At 47.1% G+C, this 24,132-nt stretch overlaps 2 protein-coding genes across 2 annotated transcripts in view; both read right to left on the bottom strand.

Moving 5' to 3' along the window:
- rdh8b (retinol dehydrogenase 8b) overlaps nt 1-24,132 on the bottom strand; it is a 65,172-nt gene that overhangs the window by 30,794 nt on the left and 10,246 nt on the right. The window contains exons 2-4 of the mRNA XM_060899619.1: nt 19,516-19,626; nt 18,981-19,142; nt 18,641-18,820 (exon numbers count right to left, since the gene is read on the bottom strand). Coding sequence (XP_060755602.1) covers nt 18,641-18,820; nt 18,981-19,142; nt 19,516-19,621 — 448 coding nt within the window. The 5' untranslated portion in view covers nt 19,622-19,626. The remainder of the gene's footprint in view (nt 1-18,640; nt 18,821-18,980; nt 19,143-19,515; nt 19,627-24,132) is intronic.
- Nucleotides 219-7,967, bottom strand: LOC132866511 (uncharacterized). The gene is made up of 2 exons (XM_060899324.1): nt 7,625-7,967; nt 219-2,061 (listed from the first exon to the last, which is right to left on the bottom strand). Exon 2 carries the CDS (start codon nt 1,861-1,863, stop codon nt 271-273), a length of 1,593 nt encoding a protein of 530 aa, XP_060755307.1. The 5' UTR covers nt 1,864-2,061; nt 7,625-7,967; the 3' UTR covers nt 219-270.

Below are 24,132 nucleotides of genomic sequence, written 5' to 3'. Positions count from 1 at the left end.
TAAACAAAATGTTCCCAAACAATGTCCAGCCGGACCTAAGGTCATTTCAAACTAAATCTTAACACAGAATAAGCTAAGAATCACTATTTCACTAAACTTACATATACACCTACATATATCCTGATTTAACCTACTGATTCTGATTCTGATCATAATCTACGTATAATAAATTTTGACCCAACAATCCCCCCCTTTAATACTAATCACAGTATTAACTTTAGATTTTTTAAGTAAATATGTAAGTAAGTAAGATTATGATTAAGATTAGTGTTACACCCTAGCAGGACGATAATATACATTATTCTCTCTATGCAGAGGTTTGCGGGTAAGACTATAAATCATCTTATGCATTCTGTCCATCAAGCATCTCAGAATGCAAGGTCCCAGAAAAATAAACAAAAGAACAATCACCACTACAGGAATACACATAGAAAAAATAGCAGACCAACTAGACAAATTACCAAACAGTCCAGAAAACCACACCCACCCTGCCGTATCCCCATGTTCATCATGTTCTAATTGTTGAGCAATCTGTCTCATTTGATGTACGGCTGCACCTATTTCACCATCCGGGTTATCATTAGTGGGAATAAAAGTGCAACAGCTGTCTCCAATCATAGCACAAACACCCCCCTTTTCTGCTAACAAAATATCAAGGGCCATACGATTTTGAGTAGTCATTAGACGCAGGGAGGTTAATTCTGTTCTAATACCATCGACAGCTTTAATGGTTTCATTAACAAAGCTGGCCAAGCGATAATGTGTTAATTCTACATTCTTCCATAGATCAGCTACACCAAAATGAGGAAACATTGATGTCCAAAACCTGTGCCACCGAGTAGTAAGATGATGTTCCAGGGGTGGAAAATTATGAATAACATCTCGTTTTGGGCGATGAGCAGAGAGAGGATGGATAGCAGTGATAGCGTTTTTGAGTTGTATGGGAGCGCAAATGCCTGACCACTTAGTGGGAAACGAAACAAGGAGATTACTATTACCGCAGTACCAGTACCAGTTTAATGCCAATTTAACACCAGGATAATTATTAGGGTGTGGTGGAACGCAATTAGGATGAGCTCTACATGTATTTTTGATATATCCGATACTGTTGAGTGTACAATCAGTTAGCGGAGGTTTACATCGGCATGAATTTGGGATCCAGCGAGGACATGGAGAGGTGACGGAATTCTGATCATATATCTGCTTACATTGAGACTTAGGAATGTGTCCTAAATAAATATTACTTTTTTGAGAGTAATTCATTCTAAAACAATGAGGGAAAGTGAAATTAGAAGGCATATCTACTTTCAGAGTAGTGAGAATAGAATCTTGTAATATAATGTCAGGGGTATTTGTGCCATGTACTGAAGAAGTCTGGTTTAACTTTGCTACCACAGAAGGGTGAGGAGAGTAATTACAGAAAGGGCCCCAAAATTTAGAAGGTTGGCCTTTTGGCCCCCAAGCATAATATAAAGCTTCAGAGCATAACGGCAAAGGTGGGCGTGTAATAATAGTGGAGGATGGCATCAAATGACATACATAACAACTTTCATTTGTGTGAGCCCGTGCAGTCCAGTTAGCAAATTGCCAGAAGATGTTGTCCCGAGGTCCAGCTCCAGCGGGTAACCCTGCTCCGAGCAATAGGAAAATGATCACGAAGGCTCGGGCGGGTAACCCTGCCCCGAGCAGAGATGCAGCAGCCACGAAGGCTCGGGCGGGTAACCCTGCCCCGAGCAGAGATGAAGCGGACACGAATGCTCGGGCGGGTAACCCTGCCCCGAGCAAGGGAGTGATCCTGAAGGCTCGGGCGGGTAGCCCTGCCCCGAGCAGTGATGTCATGAGACCCGCGATGTGGACCATCATGGATTGTAGTGAGGTGGTTCGGTTCCACGGTTCCAAATCTGGACTGGGCGCAAGATCTCTTCCCCCCTTTGTTCACAACGTCTCACGGGCAGTAACGGATTCTCAGTCAGCCGGGCTGCACAACTCAGTCAGCGTTTGCACACAGGTCAATTCTATAGCACAGAGAAAGGGAGAGAGAAAGAGAGAGAGAGAAAGAGACTAGATAGGGACACAAAAAGCGTTAATAGCAACTGATTGTAACACAACTTTATTACGGAGCCTTCTTCAGTCGGGTGGCATGAATCCACTGTGGAAAAAGGTCAGTTAAAACAGCAGTACGAGTAATGGCGACTATTTCTGCAGGCTCACTATATCGAGGTTTTCCCAATTGTCCAAATCATTTAAAAAATTGCACCAGCACCTTATCTCCCACTTGGAAGGGGTGTGTGTTTGCCGATGGTGGAAGTGATATTGTACTATTGACCTTATTACAAATTTCATGCAATTTATCGATAAGGGCTGCAGAATACTCATCCATATGTGTCTTCAAATCAGAGGTACCCAGAGCCGGAGTCCCTTTTCTCCAGGGGACAGGGAACGGTCGCCCAAAAATGATCTCGTAGGGGGAATAGCCGCCGAGACTAGGCTTCGATGTCATGCGAATTTCGGCCAGTGTGGCTGGCAATAGGTCTACCCAATTTCTGGAACCCGTGGTCTGCATAGCCTTAGTTAGTTTGTCTTTCAATGTTCGATTAGTACGCTCTACGATACCAGAAGATTGAGGATGGTATGGAATGTGAAAGCGCCAGTTTAGTGAAAGATACTTACACAGATCTTGTGTGACCTTTGAGGCGAAAGGGGTACCTTTGTCTGAGTCTATGGCAATAGGAACCCCATAACGAGGTATTATTTCTTTTGCCAACGTACGAGTCACTACCTTTGCATTCTCTCTAGAACACGGAAAGGCTTCTACCCATTTAGAAAATTTGTCCACAATCACCAAGAGATATTTAAACGGCCCACAGGGAGGCATGTGTGTGAAGTCAATTTGCCATTCTGAGAATGGAGATGTCGGTATGGGTAAACACTCGTGTTTCGCGACTGCTTTGGAGTGATTGTTCTGTGCGCAGATGAGGCATCTCTCAAGAATTGAATCCACCAAACTGTTTAGATTAGCTATACAGAAAAGTTTGTTCATGTCCCCCTTTACCCCCCTTCGTGCACGGTGTGTTACGCCATGAAATTCACGCACAAGGAAAGGAAGACAATGTGATGGAAGGCAAAGACGGCCATCTTGGCTGTACCATAGGCCATCAGAGGCGACATAAGCATCTTGTAGCTGCCAAAAGGCAGAATCATTTGGAGAAGCTGAAGCCTGTAAAGAGATAAGGTCTAAATCTGGGATCAAACTACTAGCAAGACAAGATGTATTACATGATGAAGAGTCTAGACCAGGAGACATGACACCAGAAGCAGCAGCAAATTTCGCCATACGATCAGCAAGAGAGTTACCCATGCGTTCAGGGGTGTTTCCCGAGGCATGCGCTTTAGTCTTGACTATAGCGAGTGACCTAGGGAGATGACAAGAATCAATAAGATTTTGTACTAAGGTTGAGTGTGAAATGGGCTTCCCATCTGCTGCGTGGAAGCCCCGTGACTGCCAAATCTTCCCAAAATCATGAGCCACCCCAAAGGCATAACGAGAGTCTGTGTAGATAGTGACGTCTTTGCCCTGAAACAAAATACAGGCACGCATTAGTGCATACAATTCGGCTGCCTGAGCGGAAGAGAACGGGAGAGCATAGGCCTCGTGTACAATGTCAGGCAGGGAACACACAGAATAGCCACAGAGGAAAACATTATCTGAAGGTTTAGAACAAGAGCCATCAACAAAGATTACTTCCCCAGTCTCCAGAGGGCTGGAGGAAAGATCAGGCCTGATACTGGTAGTATGCAAGATTTCAGATAGACAGTCATGATCAGTGTCCTCTAAGGTGTCGTCCTGAGAGTTAAGAAGGCGTGCGAGAGCGTGACCTACAGTATTAGAGGATGCGGTTCGAATTTCGAGATTATCAGTAGAAAGGAGAATGGTTTCATATCCGGAGCGTCGCTGTGCAGTCATATGTTGAGTCTGCAAATTTTGCAATACCTGTTTAACTTGATGTGACGAGTGCAAGATCAGTGGGTGAGACAAAACCAATTTCTCTGCATCTGAAACCATCATAGCACAGGCGGCGACAGCTCTTAGACACGCAGGCAAGCCTTGAGCAACAGTGTCTAATGTTTTAGATAAGAACGCACACGGACGAATCCCCCCTCCATGCTCCTGAGCCAAAACACCAGACGCCGTACCTTGTTGTTCACAGGAGTAGAGATGAAAGGGCTTGGAGTAGTCAGGTAAACCCAGAGCTGGAGCGGAGCAGAGAGCGCTTTTGAGGGAGTGATAAGCGTTAATCATAGTGTCAGTCCAGGTCAAAGGATGTCGCTGTGGGTCTTGAGGAGAGATTGCAGCACGGAGAATCTTGTCATAGGAGGAGCAGTCAGGGATCCATTGTCTGCAGTAATTGATAAGACCCAGAAAAGACATGAGGGCATGCTTAGTGGCAGGACGTTTCGTGTCTAGAATCGCCTGCACCCGATCAGCTGACAGCTTACGACAACCTTGTGAAAGTTCAAAGCCCAGATACTTAACAGTGTCTTTGCAGAACTGGAGCTTGGTTCTGGAAACCTTGAAACCCTTTTTTGCCAGATGTTGGAGCAGGTGCAATGATGCGGCTTGGCAGATTTCTGGGGACTCAGCGGATATCAGAAGATCATCGGCGTAGGTCAGGATCACAGAGCCCTGGGGGAGGGAGAGGTCACAAAGTGCGTTACGAATTACAGCTGAAAACACAGCTGGAGAGTCAATAAAACCTTGTGGTAGGCGTGTCCAAGTATACTGCTTCCGTCTGTGCGTGAATGCAAACAAAGGCTGTGTGTTTTCTCCAACCGGAACGCTGAAAAAAGCAGAGCAGAGATCAATGACGGAGAAACAGCAATGATCAGCAGGAACTTGTGATATTACAGAGGAAACGTCAGGTACAATAGGTGCTACAGGAACAATTAGTTCATTGATCTTACGCAAGTCCTGCGTAAAACGCCAGGTACCGTCTGGCTTGGGCACGGGGTTGACAGGTGTATTATACGGGCTGATACACTCTCTCACCACGCCTTGTTCAAGGAGAGACCGTAGGATGACATCGATCCCTTTGACTTTATCCTCAGAGAGAGGATACTGGTTAACATAAACAGGGAGCAGATGTTTCAGCTTAGCTTCATAAGGAACACAATTAACCAGGCCTACCTCATCCTTCTGTTCAGCCCAAAGAGAGGAGGGAATTTCAGCCAAAGCCGTAGAAGGGTCAGCAGAGGGAATAACAGAGTTTACAGAAGTCATGCAAACAGCAGAGATATTTGGCACAGTCACATGTGAAGAAAGATAAGATAAAGCAGGAGGCAGCGAGTCAGGAGTGCAAATTGTCATCTTGGATCCCTGAAATGAAATGGATAAATGTAACAGGCTCATTAGATCCCGTCCCATTAAGTTAAAAGGACACTGTGACATCAACACAAAAGAGTGATGTTTACGAAGTGCTGGGTCAGCGGGACAGGTTACCAGTAACGGAGGAGTGCAAGGGGAAGGAAAAGGGACCCCATCAATTCCCACAGAGCGAACGGTTTTGTTAGACATCGGACCCTCATATGACTTTCCCACCGAGGACATTGTAGCACCAGTGTCAATTAAGAAAGGGAGCACCTTTCCATCCACAACTAATTCTACAACAGGCAAATCACTAGCTAGATAAGAGTCGAAAGAACAATGTAACATCATGGGGTCACAGCTCTGTAGGCAGCTCTATGCTCGATATGGGCCTACGTTTGCAGTAGGCAAAGCAGGAGAAGGAGGGGGAGGAGAAGGAAAAGACACACCACGCTGAAGATTAGAAGCAGAAGCAGCTCTTTGACGTGCCCTATCCTCATCTATCCGTTTCTTTCTACACTCGCGCTTCCAATGTCCTTCTTTACCGCAATAATAGCACAATCTATCACTGGGGAATCCCTTATTCCCCGCCCGTCCTTGTGGATCACCCCAATTCTGTTGTGAGTAACCACTAGCAACGGAAAGACAAGCCACCTGCTTAGTATCCAAAAGATCATCTCCCTCCAAAATTCTAATCTTCTCCCCTAGAGCTCTCACTATCATATTACTCCGGTCACTCAAATGATGTTTCAACACCTTCTGCACATCAGGACGACAATTATTCAGAAATGTCGAGATAAAGAGAGGATTGCTTTGCTGCTGGTTCAGTGGCATATTTCCCAAACAAGTCCATGTCTCGCTAAAGCGTGTCAAAAACTTGGAAGTGAGTTCAGCCTTCTCCTGTTTACAATTAGTAACCTGTGAAAGATCACGGCTAGCCTGTCTTCGTGAGAGCAGATAACGCGTCAATTGTTCCCTTAATTCTCTCATAGCTCTATCAATATCTTTCCAGTAAAACCTCATTACCTGTTTGGTCGTGGTCTGACCATTTTCTTCTTCCTTAACCTCCGTAACAGCATAGTCGTCATTCTCCGGTTTCAGACAAGGGACGGCTGCTAACAATGCATCTTCATCATATTTATCACCGAGAACAGCATGCATGAGAAGGCGATAATCTGCACCAACCATTTGTTTGTGCCTGCACATTCTTACGAGCATGTCTACGAAATTGACTGGGTTGTTTATCGAAGGCAATAGCTTGATAATGTCTTTTAATTCTGATGCTGAAGGCGGATAGATCTTAAATCCCTTTCCTCTTCGCGCCCACACACAAGCTGTGTTTATTTCATCGTCAGAATCCGTATGAGATTCGTTTGTCTCGTTTCTTCTGCTCATTACAGTTTTCCTTCTAGCGCCTGTGTTATGAGATACGCTAGGAACGTTATCAGCGGGACATGAAGCGTTCGCCGGTGTATCTACAGGAATGTTTGGAATGTTTCTTGTTTCCTCGATCAGCGGAGGAGCAGAGGCTAGGGATCGAAATAAAGCAGGTTGCACCTCTGCATTGCGCTTGGGATGTGGTATTGAATTCTTTTGTTCTTTCGTCTCTTTAATTTTCTGAAAATGATCCCAAATTGGCTTCATTCTAATCCACTCTAAATAACCTTTGGTCATGTAATCATAATCCCATTCTGGGTTGTCAAATCCTTCATATATCTGTTTGTGTGCCGAAATTAGATACTCTGGTCTAAAAGTCCCTGCACGAGGATAAATTAACCGAGACTGAAATTGTTTCGTAGACCAATCGGCTAGAAGGTCCAGCCAAGGAGCAGTATAGAATCCCAAATCACATCGATTCATCCAATCCCGTGGAGTGTCTTCAGAATCGGGTCTGAGTACCTCTTTACTACCACAACTACCCCCCATGGCCGCACGAAGGAATCAAAGATTAAAAGCGCGCTCTTCTCGTGACAGTTCTCCCCCTTGAAGTGTCTTCACGAGGCTTACCGTCCCGTAAACAAATATTACGAGGTTTACCAGCCCAATCCCGTGGCTCTACTAGCCCCGTCTCGTCCCGTAAACAAGAGTCTAAAATAAATAAAGGTCTAATCTAATCTTCAGTCTACGAGGGTCCTTACGTCCCGTGCCTCCACACGAGGTTTACCTGAATTTACTGGGTCTCTATTTTTGAAATTACTACCAACCAGGCGGTCAACCAATCAATAACCAATCAAATTATAAATTAAAATTAAATTTACTCACCTGGTTGGCAGTATCCCACTTCTGACACCAAATTGTTGGGTTCACCCAGAAAGAGACCCTGGATTCCTTCGTGAATGCCTTCCCTTCGGGCCCGAAGGAGACAAGGAGACAAGGAGACGAATCGCTCAGAAACAGACAGGAGAACACGTGTGGGTTGTTCACATGCCAGTTTATTCGCTCGCTTCGTCTAAATGAAAACATTTGTGGGAATGTCTTATAGTGTTGCTGTGTTTATGTTTTGTCTTCGTGTGTGTGTGTGTGTCTATGTGTGTGTGTCTATGTAGAAGTGTGTAATGATCTTGAATCAATCATAATAATATAATAACATATTTTTTTGCTGACAATAAGGTACAGATAGATGTTATGTCTGATTCTTCGTGGAATAGTTTGGAATGTATAAACATAGATAATGTTTAATGTTTGCCTACGAAGAAGGTCAAAAAAACACTAGTTTGCACAGAAAGGATCGTACTAATTCTTAATGATTAACATGAATAATTCTTAATACATGAATGTGTGGTCAGTCAGTAAATTACATCTTGATTATCTTGATTCCATCAACATAAGTAATTAACAAATAACAATCAGCTCTTAATAATGAATGTTATAAGAGAATAAACATAAAAAAAAGAACAACTTAACCACAAGTACAATGAGAATATGTCTGAAAGAGAGAGAACAATTAAACCACTAACAGGATTAAACTTATAACTAAATTAGGTTAATGCTCTTAAACTAAAAATCCTTAGAATCATGAGATCTTAATTATAATTATAATATCATTATGAAACTAATCTAGAACTATGAAACTAACATTAATCACGGAATGTATTCATTAATTACGGGATCTATAAAACTAATATTAATCATTACCATAGTATATTTCAATATATTTCAGTGTATTTCATAGCCTTTATGAAGCCATGACCTAAGATTCAACTGAATGAATAAGCATAATCATGAACTTTAATTCTACTATTTCTGAGTGTGGTATGAGTCGATCTGACACTAAAACAGACCTTCAGACACGTCTCTGTTCAAAAATACACATTCATAAACAAAATGTTCCCAAACAATGTCCAGCCGGACCTAAGGTCATTTCAAACTAAATCTTAACACAGAATAAGCTAAGAATCACTATTTCACTAAACTTACATATACACCTACATATATCCTGATTTAACCTACTGATTCTGATTCTGATCATAATCTACGTATAATAAATTTTGACCCAACAATCCCTGTCAGCTGTCCAATTATCGGCCAATATCAAACCTCCCCTTTATCTCCAAGATCCTTGAAAAAGCTGTGGCACAGCAGTTATGCTCATATTTACATAGGAATAACATCCATTAAATGTATCAGTCAGGATTTAGACCTCATCATAGCACAGAGACAGCTCTGGTTAAAGTAGTAAATGACCTACTGTTGGCGTCTGATCAGGGCTGTGTCTCGCTGCTTGTGTTGCTTGACCTTAGTGCAGCATTTGATACCATTGATCATTCCATTCTTCTGGATAGACTAGAAAATGTTGTGGGAGTTAAGGGAACGGCCCTCTCCTGGCTCAGGTCTTATCTAACTGATCGTTATCAGTATGTTGATATAAATGGTGATATTTCTAGACGTACCGAGGTAAAGTTTGGTGTTCCACAAGGTTCTGTCTTGGGTCCACTGCTTTTTTTTCTATATATGTTACCTCTGGGCGATATTATTCGTAAACATTGTATTAGTTTCCACTGTTATGCTGATGACACACAGTTGTATGTCTCTGCAAAACCTGATGAGAGACACCAGCTTAATAGAATTGAGGAATGTGTTAAGGACATTAGACACTGGATGCTTATTAATTTCCTTCTGCTTAACTCTGACAAGACTGAAGTACTTGTGCTAGGACCACATACAGCTAGAAGTAAGTTTTCTGATTACACAGTAACTCTGGATGGCCTTTCTGTTTCTTCACGTGCAGCAGTAAAAGACCTCGGAGTGATTATTGACCCCAGTCTTTCATTCAAAACTCACATTGATAACATCACCCGGATAGCTTTCTTTCATCTCAGAAATATTGCAAAGATAAGAAATTTAATGTCATTGCATGATGCAGAAAAACTAGTCCATGCTTTCGTTACCTCCAGGTTGGATTATTGTAATGCCTTACTGTCTGGATGTTCCAATAAGTGCATAAACAAGCTCCAGTTAGTTCAAAATGCAGCAGCAAGAGTCCTTACTAGAGCTAGAAAATATGACCCCATCACCCCTGTCTTATCCACACTGCATTGGCTCCCAATCAAATTTCGTATTGATTATAAAATACTACTATTGACCTTTAAAGCACTAAATGGTCTCGCACCACAGTACCTGAGTGAACTTCTGCTCCTCTATGACCCGCCACGCCTACTTAGATCAAAAGGTGCAGGCTATCTGCTGGTACCTCGTATAGTGAATGCTACATCAGGGGGCAGAGCCTTTTCTTACAAAGCCCCACTGTTATGGAACAGCCTTCCAAGTAATGTTCGGGAATCAGACACAGTCTCAGCATTTAAGTCTAGGCTGAAAACATATCTGTTTAGTCAAGCCTTTTGTTAATGGTGTTTATGAGGTAAAGGAGTAGATCTGGAGGGTCCTCAGACATAGAGTGTTTTGGTAAACTGGGATGTATGGATGCTGTCAGTCCCCACTCGCTTGCTCACTCGAGTTTGTTGACGGTGTAGTGGCTGGCTGCTTTATGTCCCAGGGCTCCCTCATGCCTGTGTTACCTTCTGGCTCTCTCCTTTTGGTTATGCTGTCATAGTTAGTTGCCGGAATCCCTGCTTGTACTCGGTGCAATATGTATACTGTTCCTACTTATTCAGGTGACATTGGGCATACCTAACCACCTGTGTTTTCTTTCCCTCCCCCCCACCCCAAATCTGTCCCTCTGAGTTACATGGAGTCAACAGGAAATCTTTTGGTGGAGAGGGTGGAGACCTCGACTGGCTATCATAGCCTGCAGGGAATCGGCCGTCAGACATTCTGTCACATGTCCCAGACCCGGTGAAATGTAACTGAATTGTCTTGGCCAGCCCTAAGGGTCCCATCTGCATCTCATCATTGCTGAGGAGTGTGCTCCCATCACCCAATCAAGCATCCAGCCAGAGCAGGTCATGATATATTTTACCATATTAACATGCCATTGTTGTGTGTTATGCCTGATGTAAAGACTCTCGTCTCTGCGAGCCTACCACACAGATTTAATACTTGTCATTTTTAGGGCATACCTAACAACGTGTTTTCTTTCTCTCTTTCTCCCCCCCCCCCCAATCTGTCCCTCTGAGTTACATGTTGATCCTGGGATTGAGATGCTGGCCTCTTCTGCTCCTCGGACCTGCTTGATCCATCCTGGTGCCCTGTGTCTGGTCGGAGTTTTATTGCACCGCTCCTGTGAAGGATGGCCCCATGAGGACAGTTGAGGGTTATACCTGTTAAAACTGTTAATATTATAGTCAGGCTGTCTGTTGTTGCCCAAATGAGGATGGGTTCCCTTTTGAGTCTGGTTCCTCTCGAGGTTTCTTCCTCATGTCGTCTGAGGGAGTTTTTCCTTGCCACCGTCACCACAGGCTTGCTCATTGGGGATAGATTAGGGATAAAATTAGCTCATGTTTTAAGTCATTCAAATTCTGTAAAGCTGCTTTGCGACAATGTTTATTGTTAAAAGCGCTATACAAATAAACTTGATTTGATAAAACACAACTCAGAGTGTGCGTACTCTCGGCATTACTGAAGTGGTGTCTTCTTCTCTTATTCTTCTTTTTTCCTTTCCTATTTTATATATCTGTTTATATGATCTACTTTAATAAATAACTGAAAAGACAACTGCTAAGCGTTCTGAAGTGTTTATTAGAAGTTTCCATTACACCTGCAAGCCTCCACAGGTTTTTCACCATTTGAGTTATTATATGGGCATAAGCTGCATGGGATTTTGGACGTGCTATGAGAAAATTGGGAGGAGGGACCTTCATCTACTGTCAGTAAACCCACTGAGAGTGAGCAAACTACAAACATGGACAACCCGGACTACAATTCCCAGTGCACACAGTGCCCTCTATCTCCTGCCTACTGAATCACAGCTGGCTCGCATTTCTGCAATTACCTGTCCCTCCATATAAGCCCCAGTCACTATCACACCATCACGAAGTATCGTCCTGATTTTCCCAGTTCATGCCAAGCCTTGTATCTTTCTTACTGCTTTTCTGACACTTGACCCTCGCAATTACTTGTCCATCCATATAAGCCCCAGTCACTATCACACCATTGTGAAATATCATCCTGATTTTCCTAGTTCATACCAAGCCTTGTATCTTTCTGACTGCTTTTCTGACTATTGACCCTCGCTAGTTCTTCCTCGTTTTCTCGCTCTTTGTCTTTACCTCGTTACGTTGTTTGCTGATCGCCCGACCCATGCTAGTCTACTGATAACGATTCCAGTCACTCGTTTTGGCTTGGTTTACTCTCAGCAAAAGCTATCTTCTTCTGCACATACATCTGTAAGTGCCTGCATTCTCACAGGATACTTTGCCAGCATGGATGTAGCAGAGGATTCAAAACAGATGGCTCTTAACGCGCAGGGGCGTTTGCTAGGAGACCATCAGCAGATGCTTGCTGATTTGAACACCAGAATGATACAACTTGCAAATGTGATGCCGTAGGCCCTCCTAGTGCACCCCAAGTCTCATCCTCATCCGGTGTTGCAACTCCCCATGCCTGAGAAGTTCACTGGAGACACCACCGCATGTAAAATTTTTTTACTGCAATGCTCTTTGTATTTTGCCACCATGCCAAACTTACCCAATGAGCACAAAATCACTAGGTTTCAGAGGGCAATTCACCTATGGAGGTTTCACACACAAGGCTGACCCGTGCAGAGCGTGCCAGACGATGCAAGGAGGGGCTGTGCTTCTACTGTGGGAGTTCCGAACACAGCATTTAGCATTGTCCATTCCGACCAGCCCAGGGAGCCCCAGCAGATAAACCTGTCCAAGCTACGAGTCTGGTGAGAGAGCTCAACTCTAAATCCATCCAAATTCCAGTGTTGCTAAAGGTAGTGTCCTCCTGTCCTGTCTGCTTTCATTGATTCAGGAGCAGAGGGGAACTTTATCAGTAAGACCCTCATGCAGAAACTCAACCTGCCAGTCACCCCTTTGCACAGCGCAATTAGCATCAGGACAATCAATGGAGGACCCATAGGCGATGGACTAGTCACATCACAAACTCAACCCATACAGATACAGGTGGGAGCATTGCATAAGGAGCTCATCTCACTCTACATCACTACAACTGTTCGTCCCAATATCATCTTAGGATACCCCTGGCTACAACTCCATGATCCTCTCATCTCTTGGCAAAACAGAGATTCTCCAGTGGTCACCCACATGGTTTCAGAGCTGCCTTTCTCGTCCTCAGTTCCAGTTGTCCTCCACTTCTGTAGAGAGTCCTCTACCCAACTCCATGGACAGCATTCCTGAGTGCTACCGGGATCTCTCCGAAGCTTTCAGTAAGAGGAAGGCCTACAGGTTACTGCCACACCGGCCATACAACTGTGCCATAGATCTACTGCCAGGTATGGCTCTGCCCCAAGGTCGCGTCTGTCCCCTATCCCAAAAAGAACATGCTGCCATGGAGGAATACATTCAAGAGGCTCTCAAGCAGGGTTACATCCACCTGTCGAAATCTCCTGTGTTTGCTGGCTTCTTCTTCATGGAGAAATGAGGGGGCGGACTGCGACCCTGCATTGATTACAGAGAACTTAATGAAGTCACTGTCAAAGACCTGTATCCTCTCCCTCTGGTTCCGGCAGCTCTGGAGCAACTCTGTTTCACAAAGGTTTTCTCCAAGATTGATCTACACAGCACATAAAATCTGATCCGGATTAAACAGGGTGATGAATGGAAAACCACCTTCAGCATGGCCACAGGCCACTTTGAATACTGGGTCATGCCGTATTGCCTTTGTTCGGCACCTAGCGTGTTCCAAAGCTTCATCAATGACGTGCTGCAGGACATGCTGGGCAAATATGTCATCAACATTGATGACATTTTGATATATTCTTCAGACTTCCACAGTCACCAGAAGCACGTCGGAGCAGTTCTCAAGCTCTTATTGGAGAACCACCTCTACATTAAGGTTGAGAAATGCGAGTTCCATTGAAGCAAGATCTCCTTCCTGGGCTACATAATCAGTGAGTGAGTATGGACTTGACCAACGTCTCAGCAGTGACCTCCTGGCCAACCCCCAAGTCAATCAAGGATCTTCAGAGATTCCTAGGCTTTGCAAACTTTTATTGCCTTTTCATTAGGAACTTCAGCACCTTGGCAGCTCTTTTAACCACGTTACTGAAGAAGGGTCCCAAGTGTCTTCATTGGAATCCATTGGCCGAGGAGGCCTTCAACCAGCTAAAGCTAGCTTTCACTTCAGCCCTGATACTCCAGCATCCTGACTCTACGAAACAATTCATCATGGAGGTAGATGCCTTGGAAACTGGAGTAGGGGCCATCTTGTCCCAGCAGTTCAGTGAGAAACCTAAGCTACACCCAATAGCCTTCTTCTCAAGGAAACTGACGTCTGCCGAAAGAAGCTATGACATGGGAAATCGCGAGCTGCTGGTCATCAAACTAGCCCTCGAAGAGTGGTGGCACTGGTTGGAGGGCGCCTCTCACCCTTTTGTGATCCTCACCAACCATAAAAACTTAGAATATCTCAAAAAGGCCAAAAGGTTGAATCCACGTCAGGCCGGGTGGGCATTATTCTTCACACGATTTGATTTCTCCATCTCCTTCTGTCCAGGGTCCAAGAACGCCAAAGCAGACACTTTGTCCTGGGCATTCGAGTCATCCCACAAGGACACAGAATCACAGACCATCATTCCATCACAGCACTTTGTTCAATCCATCATGTGGGATCTAGACAATGAAATCCGCAAGTCACAACCATGAACTCTGTCAAGTCACCTCCCACCTGGTCTTCTTTATGTGCCAACGCATCTATGCAGTAGACTCATCACTTGGGCGCATGCATCTCCTGCCACAGGTCACCAGAATAGTCAATGCACCCACCAGATGTTGAGAAATAGGTACTGGTGGGAAGATATTCTCTCAGAAATAAACTGGTTCATCTCTTCCTGTTCCAAATGTGCTCAGGCCAAGGCTCTGTGAGCTCCTCCCACTGGCAAACTATGTCTGCTACCTATCCCACAATGACTCTGGTCACACCTTGTGATCGATTTCATCACAGACCTCCTTTCCTCGCAAAACAATACCACCATCATGATAACCATTGATCGATTCTCAAAAGCCTTGAAGCTCATTCCTCTGCCAGGTATCCTCACGGCCTCTCAGATGGCAGAGTTATTGTTCCAGCAGGTCTTCAGGTATTACAGCATTCCAGAAGATATTGTCAGTGATAGAGGACCTCAATTCATCTCCAAGTTCTGATCAAGCCTTATGGAGAGGTTGGGAGTATCCGTGAGCCTCACCTCCAGCTATCACCCTCAGTCCAATGGACAAGTGGAAAGAGCGAACCAAGAAATTGGCTGCTTCCTAAGGATCTATTGTATACACAACCAGGGGGACTGGGCACACTTCCTGCTCTGTGCCAAGTATGCACAGAACTTACTAAAACATTCTGCCACCCAGCTTACACCATTTCAGTGCATACTCGGCTACCAGCCACCCTTGTTCCCCAGCCAGGTACTGGCTGTTGATGACTGGCTCAAGCACAGTCAAGCTATTTGGGAGGAGGTTCACCAGTGGCTAGAATCCGTCTGTGCCAAATATAAGATGTATGCAGATAGGCATAGAGGAGAGACTCCCACCTTGCATCCTGGCGACAGAGTATGGGTGGCCACCAAGAATCTATGAGCGACCAACACCTGTAGAAAACTCCAGCCATGCTACATCAGACCATTCAAATTTCTCTGCCGCATCAATGAAGTCTCTTACCACCTGGAACTTCCCCCTCACAGCTGAGTGTCTCCCACGTTCCACATCTCGAACCCCAAACCTGCCATCCCAGGGCCCCTTGCCAGCAAAGCGCCCAACCCAAGAACACCCTTCATTGAATCTAGAGGGAGAACCCATCTACCAGGTCAACAAGATCCTCGACTCTAGACAAAGAGGAGGCCAAATCAAGTACCTGGTAGATTGGGAGGGGTATGGGCCTGAGGAGCAAAGCTGGGTCAAGTCTAAAGATATCCTTGACCCCCTTCTGAAGCAGGAATTCCATACCCAGCACCCCAGCAAGCCAGTACCCAGAGGTAGAGGGCATCCCCGAAAGAATGTAACTCCCAGAGGTAGGTCCTGGGGGGGAGGGGGGGCTCTGTCAGTAAACCCGCTGAGAGTGAGCAAACTACAAACATGGACAACCCAGACTACAACTCTCAGTGCACACAGCACCCTCTATCTCCCGCCTACTGAATCACAGCTGGCTCACATTTCTGCAATTACCTGTCCATCCATATAAGCCCCAGTCACTATCATACCATCACGAAGTATTGTCCTGATTTTTCCAGTTCATACCAAGCCTTGTATCTTTCTTACTGCTTTTCTGACTATTGACCCTCACTAGTTCTTCCTCGTTTTCTCACTCTTTGTCTCGCCCTCGTTATGTTGTTTGCCGAGCGCCTGACCCACGCTAGTCTACCGATAACAATTCCAGTCCCTTCTTTTGGCTTGGTTTACTCTCCGAAAGCTGCCTTCTTTTGCACATACATCTGTAAGTGCCTGCATTCTTACACCTAGCAAGAACGAAATTCAATATGTTCTCGATCTGCACACAAAACTCCACACCCTCATGCACTTAACCCAGGAGAATTTACGGCAGGCACAAGAACATCAAGTCCAGCTGTACAACAGGGGCACGTGCCTTAGAGAGTTCACACTGGGAGACAAAGTGCTTGTATTATTGCCCACATTGAGCTCCAAATTAATCGCCAAGTGGCAAGAGCCCTTCGAGGTCACACAGCAAGTCGGGGACATCGACTATGAGGTGAGGTGAACCAGTAGGGGTGGGGTATTGCAAATTGACCACCTCAACCTGTTAAAACATTGGAACGAGGGGGTCCCCATGGCATTGGCATTGGTAGTCCCAGAGAAGGCAGAGCTGGGGCCGGAGGTAAAAAAAAAATAAAATAAATAAATAACATCTCAAGCCACTCTGGTCCCTTGTGGAGACCACCTCTCACTGGCCCAACTCAGGGAAGGTGGCCAAGTTGCAGAAGGAATTTTCCAACGTGTTCTCGCCCCTGCCGCACCCACCTCATAGAACACCACATTGAGATGCCCCCAGGGGTGGTGGTGCATAGCCGCCCTTACCGCTTGGCAGAACACAAAAAAAAGTTGGTTCAGGATGAACTCAAGGCCATGTTCAAAATGGGCATAATCAAGAAGTCCCACAGTGACTGGAGCAGCCCGGTGGTTCTGGTTCCCAAGACCGACAGGTCGGTCCAGTTCTGTGTGAACTATAGAAAGGTCAACACGGTGTCTAAATTTGATGCATACCCAATGCCTCACATTAATGAGTTGCTCGATCGGTTAGGCACTGCTCGCTTTTATTTGACACTGGATCTAACAAAGGGATATTGGCAGATCCCATGGACTCCTCTATCCCGAGAGAAAATGGCCTTTTCCACATCGTTTGGGTGACACCAATTTGTCATGCTTCCTTTTGGGTTATTTGGAGCTCCCACTATGTTCCAGCAGCTCATTGGCAAGATCCTCTGCCCTCACACTGCCTATGCGGCAGCGTACCTCGACAATATCATTATTTATAGCAATGATTGGCCACGGCACCTGGAGCACCTTAGGGCTGTCCTAAAGTTGCTGAGGTGTGTGGGTCTCACAGCTAACCTGAAAAAGTGTGCAATTGGGTGGGTGGAAGTACGGTATCTGGGTTTGCACTTGGGTCATGGGCAGGTGTGTCCCCAAATTAACAAGACTACAGCGATTGTGGCCTGCCTGAAGCCCAAGATCAAAAAGACCAAGACCAGTTACTGGGGCTGGCTTGCTACCATCATATGTTCAGAGCTAATTATTTGGATGTCACCAGCCTGCTAACTGATCTCACTAAAAAGGGAGCACCAGATCCGGTCCAGTGGACGGAGCAGTGCGAAAAGGCTTTCTCTAAAGTAAAAGCTGCACTGTGTGAGGGGCCACTTTTACACTCCCCTGACTTCTCTCTCCCCTTTGTTTTACAGACGGACTCGTCGGACAGGGGGCTGGGGGCAGTTCTGTCCCAGAAGGTGGAGGGTGAGGACTGTCCTGTGCTGTACATCAGCTGCAAGCTCGTGATGTGTGAAAGCAAGTACAGCACTATTGAAAAGGAGTGTCTGGTCATCAAGTGGGCAGTCCTCGCCCTTCGATACTACCTATTGGGACACCCTTTCACCCTCTGTTCGGACCACACACCCCTCCAGTGGCTCCACCGCATGAAGTATGCCAACGTGCAGATCACCCATTGGTATCTTGCCCTCCAGCCATTTAAATTCAAGGTGGTCCACAGGCCGGGGGCGCAGATGGTGGTGGCGGACTTCCTGTCCTGTCGGGGCGGGGGGGAATCCGCTGCAGGCCAGATGGCTCTCTGGCCTGAGTCGGGCGGTGGGGGTATGTGGCAGTGGGGGCGTAGTCAAGCATCAGTTTGTAAATAGAGGGCAGTGTCAGGGAAGGTGAGTGGCCAAGTCATTACACCTGTTGTCAATTAATGTGTGTGTGTGTGTGTGTGTGTGTGTGTGTGTGTGTGTGTGTTTGTTGCAGTGATGGTTGGAGCATAAAAGGAGTAGGAGAGCAGAGAAGAGTGCCTGGGACCAGAACATGACTGTGCCTGTACGTGCGTGTCCTAGAGTGAGCCAAGTGAAGCTGAAAAGCTGTCAATAAATGTGTGCGTGAACATTATCTCCTGCCTTCTGTACTTCTGTACTCCACCCACATCAGGGAAACTATTACAGTCACACACAAAAACAATACAATCAAAGGAAAACACACACAATCACACCTTGCAGACCCATGGTGCTGCTGATGGTGATGATGTGTCCTGCTCGGTGTTTCTTCATGTCCTGAACGACGGCTTTAATCATCCTGATCACTCCGAACACGTTTGTTTCAAACACACTCCTCACCTCCTCCATGGATACACACTCCACTGGGCTGACCAGACTCACACCTGCATTATTAACCACACACACACACACACACACACACACACACACACACACAACATATTATGCTGCAGTGTGAATAATGGTGGCCCAATGAGATATGTTGATCCTATCTGTTGGACAAAACCTGCACTTAGAGATGTGTGTGTGTGTGTGTGTGTGTGTGTGTGCGCTTACTCAGAATGTCAATGTGTCTTTCTTTAATGCTGTTGATGCACGCTGAGACAGACTCATCACTACACACATCCAGTGTGAGGACAGAGAGAGTTTTGCCGTACGCATCGCCCACAACCTCCAACAGAGTGTCTTTCTTCTTCAAGTCCCTCATTGTAGCTATCACTACACACACACACACACACACACACACACATTTTTTATGAAAACAAAATTTTCACTCTCTTGAAGTTAATAAGGCAAAAACACAGCTTGTCATGTTACTGATAAACCACAAAGAAGCATAAATTCCTGATAAAGCTCTGACACTGGAGACTCCTTCTGTAAACATGACAGAAACAAGTGAGCTGTTACTATGGCAACAATTACGTATTAGAACGAGTGAATTAATAAAAACTTGTGATGTGCAGCTGCACTACAGTCAGAGCTACTGTTAGAGAGAATTAATCAACACCTTCTGACCAATCAGATTCCAGAATTCAGCGCTGTGGAATATAAACCTGCAGCTTAAATGGAAATGGAACTCTCCTTTTTTTACCATAATATCTCTGTTGTTCATCTTTAGCGAGCACCGTAGAGATCCACAGCCCGATTCCTGAAGAACAGCCCGTGATCAAAACCGCTTTCTGTCCAGGCGCAGCCATGATATCTCCTGAGAGAGAGAAGCACTGATGGAGGGATTAAAATGAATCCTTAAGCAGATAAAGACAGAGATTGTGTATCAGGTCACATGGTTTATCCTGGATTAGTGAACACACCGCTTTCACTGACTGAAATATTCAGAGAGTGCAGTTTCATCTGCCACAACTGCAACACCATCTTCAGCAATTTCCTCACCTGCAGCTCCTCCACATTCCACACCTGCAGCTCTTCCACATTCCACACCTGCAGCTCCACCAAATCCCACACCTGGAGGTCCTCCACCTGCAGCTCTAACACATTCCACACCTGCAGCTCCTCCACATTCCAAACCTGCAGCTCCACCAACTCTAACATCTGCAGCTCCACCACATTCCACACCTGCAGCTCTACCACATTCCATACCTGCCGCTCCACCAAATTTCACACCTGCAACTCCATCACTGTCCACACCTGCCGCTCCACTAAATTTCACACCTGCAACTCTACCACATTCCACACCTGCAGCTCCATCACCTTCCACACCTGCCGCTCCACCAAATTTCAAACCTGCAACTCTACCACATTCCACACCTGCAGCTCCATCACCTTCCACACCTGCCACTCCACCAAAATTCACACCTGCAACTCTACCACATTGAACACGTGCAGCTCCACCAAATTCCACACCTGCAACTCTACCAACTTCCACACCTGCAGCTCCACCACATTCCACACCTGCAGCTCTACCACATTCCACACCTGCAGCTCTAACACATTCAACAACTGCAGCTCCACCACTTTCCACACCTGCAGCTCCACCAACTTCCACACCTGCAGCTCCATCACATTCAACAACTGCAGCTCCACCAACTTCCACACCTGCTGCTCCTCCACATTCCACACCTGTAGCTCCTCCACATTCCACACCTGCAGCTCCTTCACATTCCACACCTGCAGCTCCTCCACATTCCACACCTGCAGCTCTCCCACATTCCACACCTGCAGCTTAACCACATTCCACACCCGCAGCTCCTCCATATTCCACACCTGCAGCTCTACCATATTCCACAACTGCAGCCCCTCCACATTCCACACCTGCAGCTTCACCAACGTCCAAACCTGCAGCTCCACCACATTCCACACCTGCAGCTTCACCACTTTCCACACCTGCAGCTCCACCAACTTCCACACCTGCAGCTCCATCACCTTCTACACCTGCAGCTCCACCAACTTCCACACCTGCAGCTCCACCAACTTCCACACCTGCAGCTCCACCACTTTCCACACCTGCAGCTCCACCAATTTCCACACTTGCAGCTCCACCAACTTCCACACCTGCAGCTCCACCATATTCCACAACTGCAGCCCCTCCACATTCCACACCTGCAGCTTCACCAACTTCCACATCTGCAGCTCCACCACATTCCACACCTGCAGCTCCACCAACTTCCACACATGCAGCTCCATCACCTTCCACACCTGCAGCTACACCACATTCCTCACCTGCAGCTCCACCAACTTCCACACCTGCTGCTCCTCCACATTCCACACCTGCAGCTCCTTCACATTCCACACCTGCAGCTCCTTCACATTCCACACCTGCAGCTCCTTCACATTCCACACCTGCAGCCCCTTCACATTCCACACCTGCAGCTTCACCAATGTCCAAATCTGCAGCTCCACCACATTCCACACCTGCAGCTTCACCACTTTCCACACCTGCAGCTCCACCAACTTCCACACCTGCAGCTCCATCACCTTCCACACCTGCAGCTCCATCACCTTCCACACCTGCAGCTCCACCACTTTCCACACCTGCAGCTCCACCAACTTCCACACCTGCAGCTCCACCATATTCCACAACTGCAGCTCCACCACTTTCCACACCTGCAGCTCCACCAATTTCCACACCTGCAGCTCCACCAACTTCCACACCTGCAGCTCCACCATATTCCACAAGTGCAGCCCCTCCACATTCCACGCCTGCAGCTTCACCAACTTCCACATCTGCAGCTCCACCACATTCCACACCTGCAGCTTCACCACTATCCACACATGCAGCTCCATCACCTTCCACACCTGCAGCTACACCACATTCCTCACCTGCAGCTCCACCAACTTCCACACCTGCTGCTCCTCCACATTCCACACCTGCAGCTCCTTCACATTCCACACCTGCAGCTCCTTCACATTCCACACCTGCAGCTCCTCCACATTCCACAACTGCAGCTCTCCCACATTCCACACCTGCAGCTTAACCACATTCCACACCTGCATGTCTACCACATTCCAGACCTGCAGCACCACCAATTTCCACACCTTCAGCTCTACCAACTTCCACCCCTGCAGCCCCACCACATTCCACACCTGCAGCTCCATCACCTTCCACACCTGCAGCTCCACCACTTTCCACACCTGCTGCTTCACGAACTTCCACACCTGCAACTCTACCACATTCCACACCTGCAGCTCCACCAACTTCCACACCTGCAACACTACCAACTTCCACACCTGCAGCTTCACCACATTCCACACCTGCAGCTCTACCACATTAAACACCTGCAGCTCCACCACTTTCCACACCTGCAGCTCCACCAACTTCCACACCTGTAGCTCCATCACCTTCCACACCTGCAGCTCCTCCACATTCCACACCTGCAGCTCCTCCATATTCTACACCTGCAGGTCCTCCACATTCCACACCTGCAGCTCTCCCACATTCCACACCTGCGGCTACACCACATTCCATACCTGCAGCTCCTCCACATTCCACACCTGCAGCTCCACCATATTCCACAACTGCAGCCCTTCCACATTCCACATCTGCAGCTCCACCACATTCCACACCTGCAGCTTCACCACTTTCCACACCTGCAGCTCCATCACCTTCCACACCTGCAGCTCCATCACCTTCCACACCTGCAGCTCCACCACTTTCCACACCTGCAGCTCCACCACATTCCACACCTGTAGCTCCTCCACATTCCACAACTGTAGTCCCTTCACATTCCACACCTGCAGCTTCATCACTTTCCACACCTGCAGCTTCACCAACTTCCACACCTGCAGCTCCACCACATTCCAAACCTGCAGCTTCACCAACCTCCACAGCTGGTGCTCCTCCACATTCCACACCTGCAGCTTCACCACATTCCACACATGCAGCTCTACCAACTTCCACACCTGCAGCTCCATCACCTTCCACACCTGCAGCTACACCACATTCCTCACCTGCAGCTCCACCATCTTCCACACCTGCTGCTCCTCCACATTCCACACCTGCAGCTCCACCACATTCCAAACCTGCAGCTTCACCAACCTCCACACCTGGTGCTCCTTCACATTCCACACCTGCAGCTTCACCACTTTCCACACATGCAGCTCTACCAACTTCCACACCTGCAGCTCCATCACCTTCCACACCTGCAGCTACACCACATTCCTCACCTGCAGCTCCACCACTTTCCACAACTGCAGCCCCTCCACATTCCACACCTGCAGCTTCACCAACGTCCAAACCTGCAGCTCCACCACATTCCACACCTGCAGCTCCACCAACTTCCACACCTGCAGCTCCATCACCTTCCACACCTGCAGCTCCACCAACTTCCACACCTGCAGCTCCACCATATTCCACAACTGCAGCTCCACCACTTTCCACACCTGCAGCTCCACCAATTTCCACACCTGCAGCTCCACCAACTTCCACACCTGCAGCTCCACCATATTCCACAACTGCAGCCCCTCCACATTCCACACCTGCAGCTTCACCAACTTCCACATCTGCAGCTCCACCACATTCCACACCTGCAGCTCCACCAACTTCCACACATGCAGCTCCATCACCTTCCACACCTGCAGCTACACCACATTCCTCACCTGCAGCTCCACCAACTTCCACACCTGCTGCTCCTCCACATTCCACACCTGCAGCTCCTTCACATTCCACACCTGCAGCTCCTTCACATTCCACACCTGCAGCCCCTCCACATTCCACACCTGCAGCTTCACCAATGTCCAAATCTGCAGCTCCACCACATTCCACACCTGCAGCTTCACCACTTTCCACACCTGCAGCTCCACCAACTTCCACACCTGCAGCTCCATCACCTTCCACACCTGCAGCTCCATCACCTTCCACACCTGCAGCTCCATCACCTTCCACACCTGCAGCTCCACCACTTTCCACACCTGCAGCTCCACCAACTTCCACACCTGCAGCTCCACCATATTCCACAACTGCAGCTCCACCACTTTCCACACCTGCAGCTCCACCAATTTCCACACCTGCAGCTCCACCAACTTCCACACCTGCAGCTCCACCATATTCCACAAGTGCAGCCCCTCCACATTCCATGCCTGCAGCTTCACCAACTTCCACATCTGCAGCTCCACCACATTCCACACCTGCAGCTTCACCACTATCCACACATGCAGCTCCATCACCTTCCACACCTGCAGCTACACCACATTCCTCACCTGCAGCTCCACCAACTTCCACACCTGCTGCTCCTCCACATTCCACACCTGCAGC

This window comes from Neoarius graeffei, chromosome 18 (assembly GCF_027579695.1).
Source record: "Neoarius graeffei isolate fNeoGra1 chromosome 18, fNeoGra1.pri, whole genome shotgun sequence".
NCBI classification, from domain to species: Eukaryota; Metazoa; Chordata; class Actinopteri; order Siluriformes; family Ariidae; genus Neoarius; species Neoarius graeffei.
This window is presented reverse-complemented; position numbering and strand designations above follow the sequence as displayed.

Bases quoted from the DNA above. Each gene is read 5' to 3' on its own strand.
- LOC132866511 (XM_060899324.1), bottom strand. From the start codon at position 1,863: ATGATGGTCCACATCGCGGGTCTCATGACATCACTGCTCGGGGCAGGG.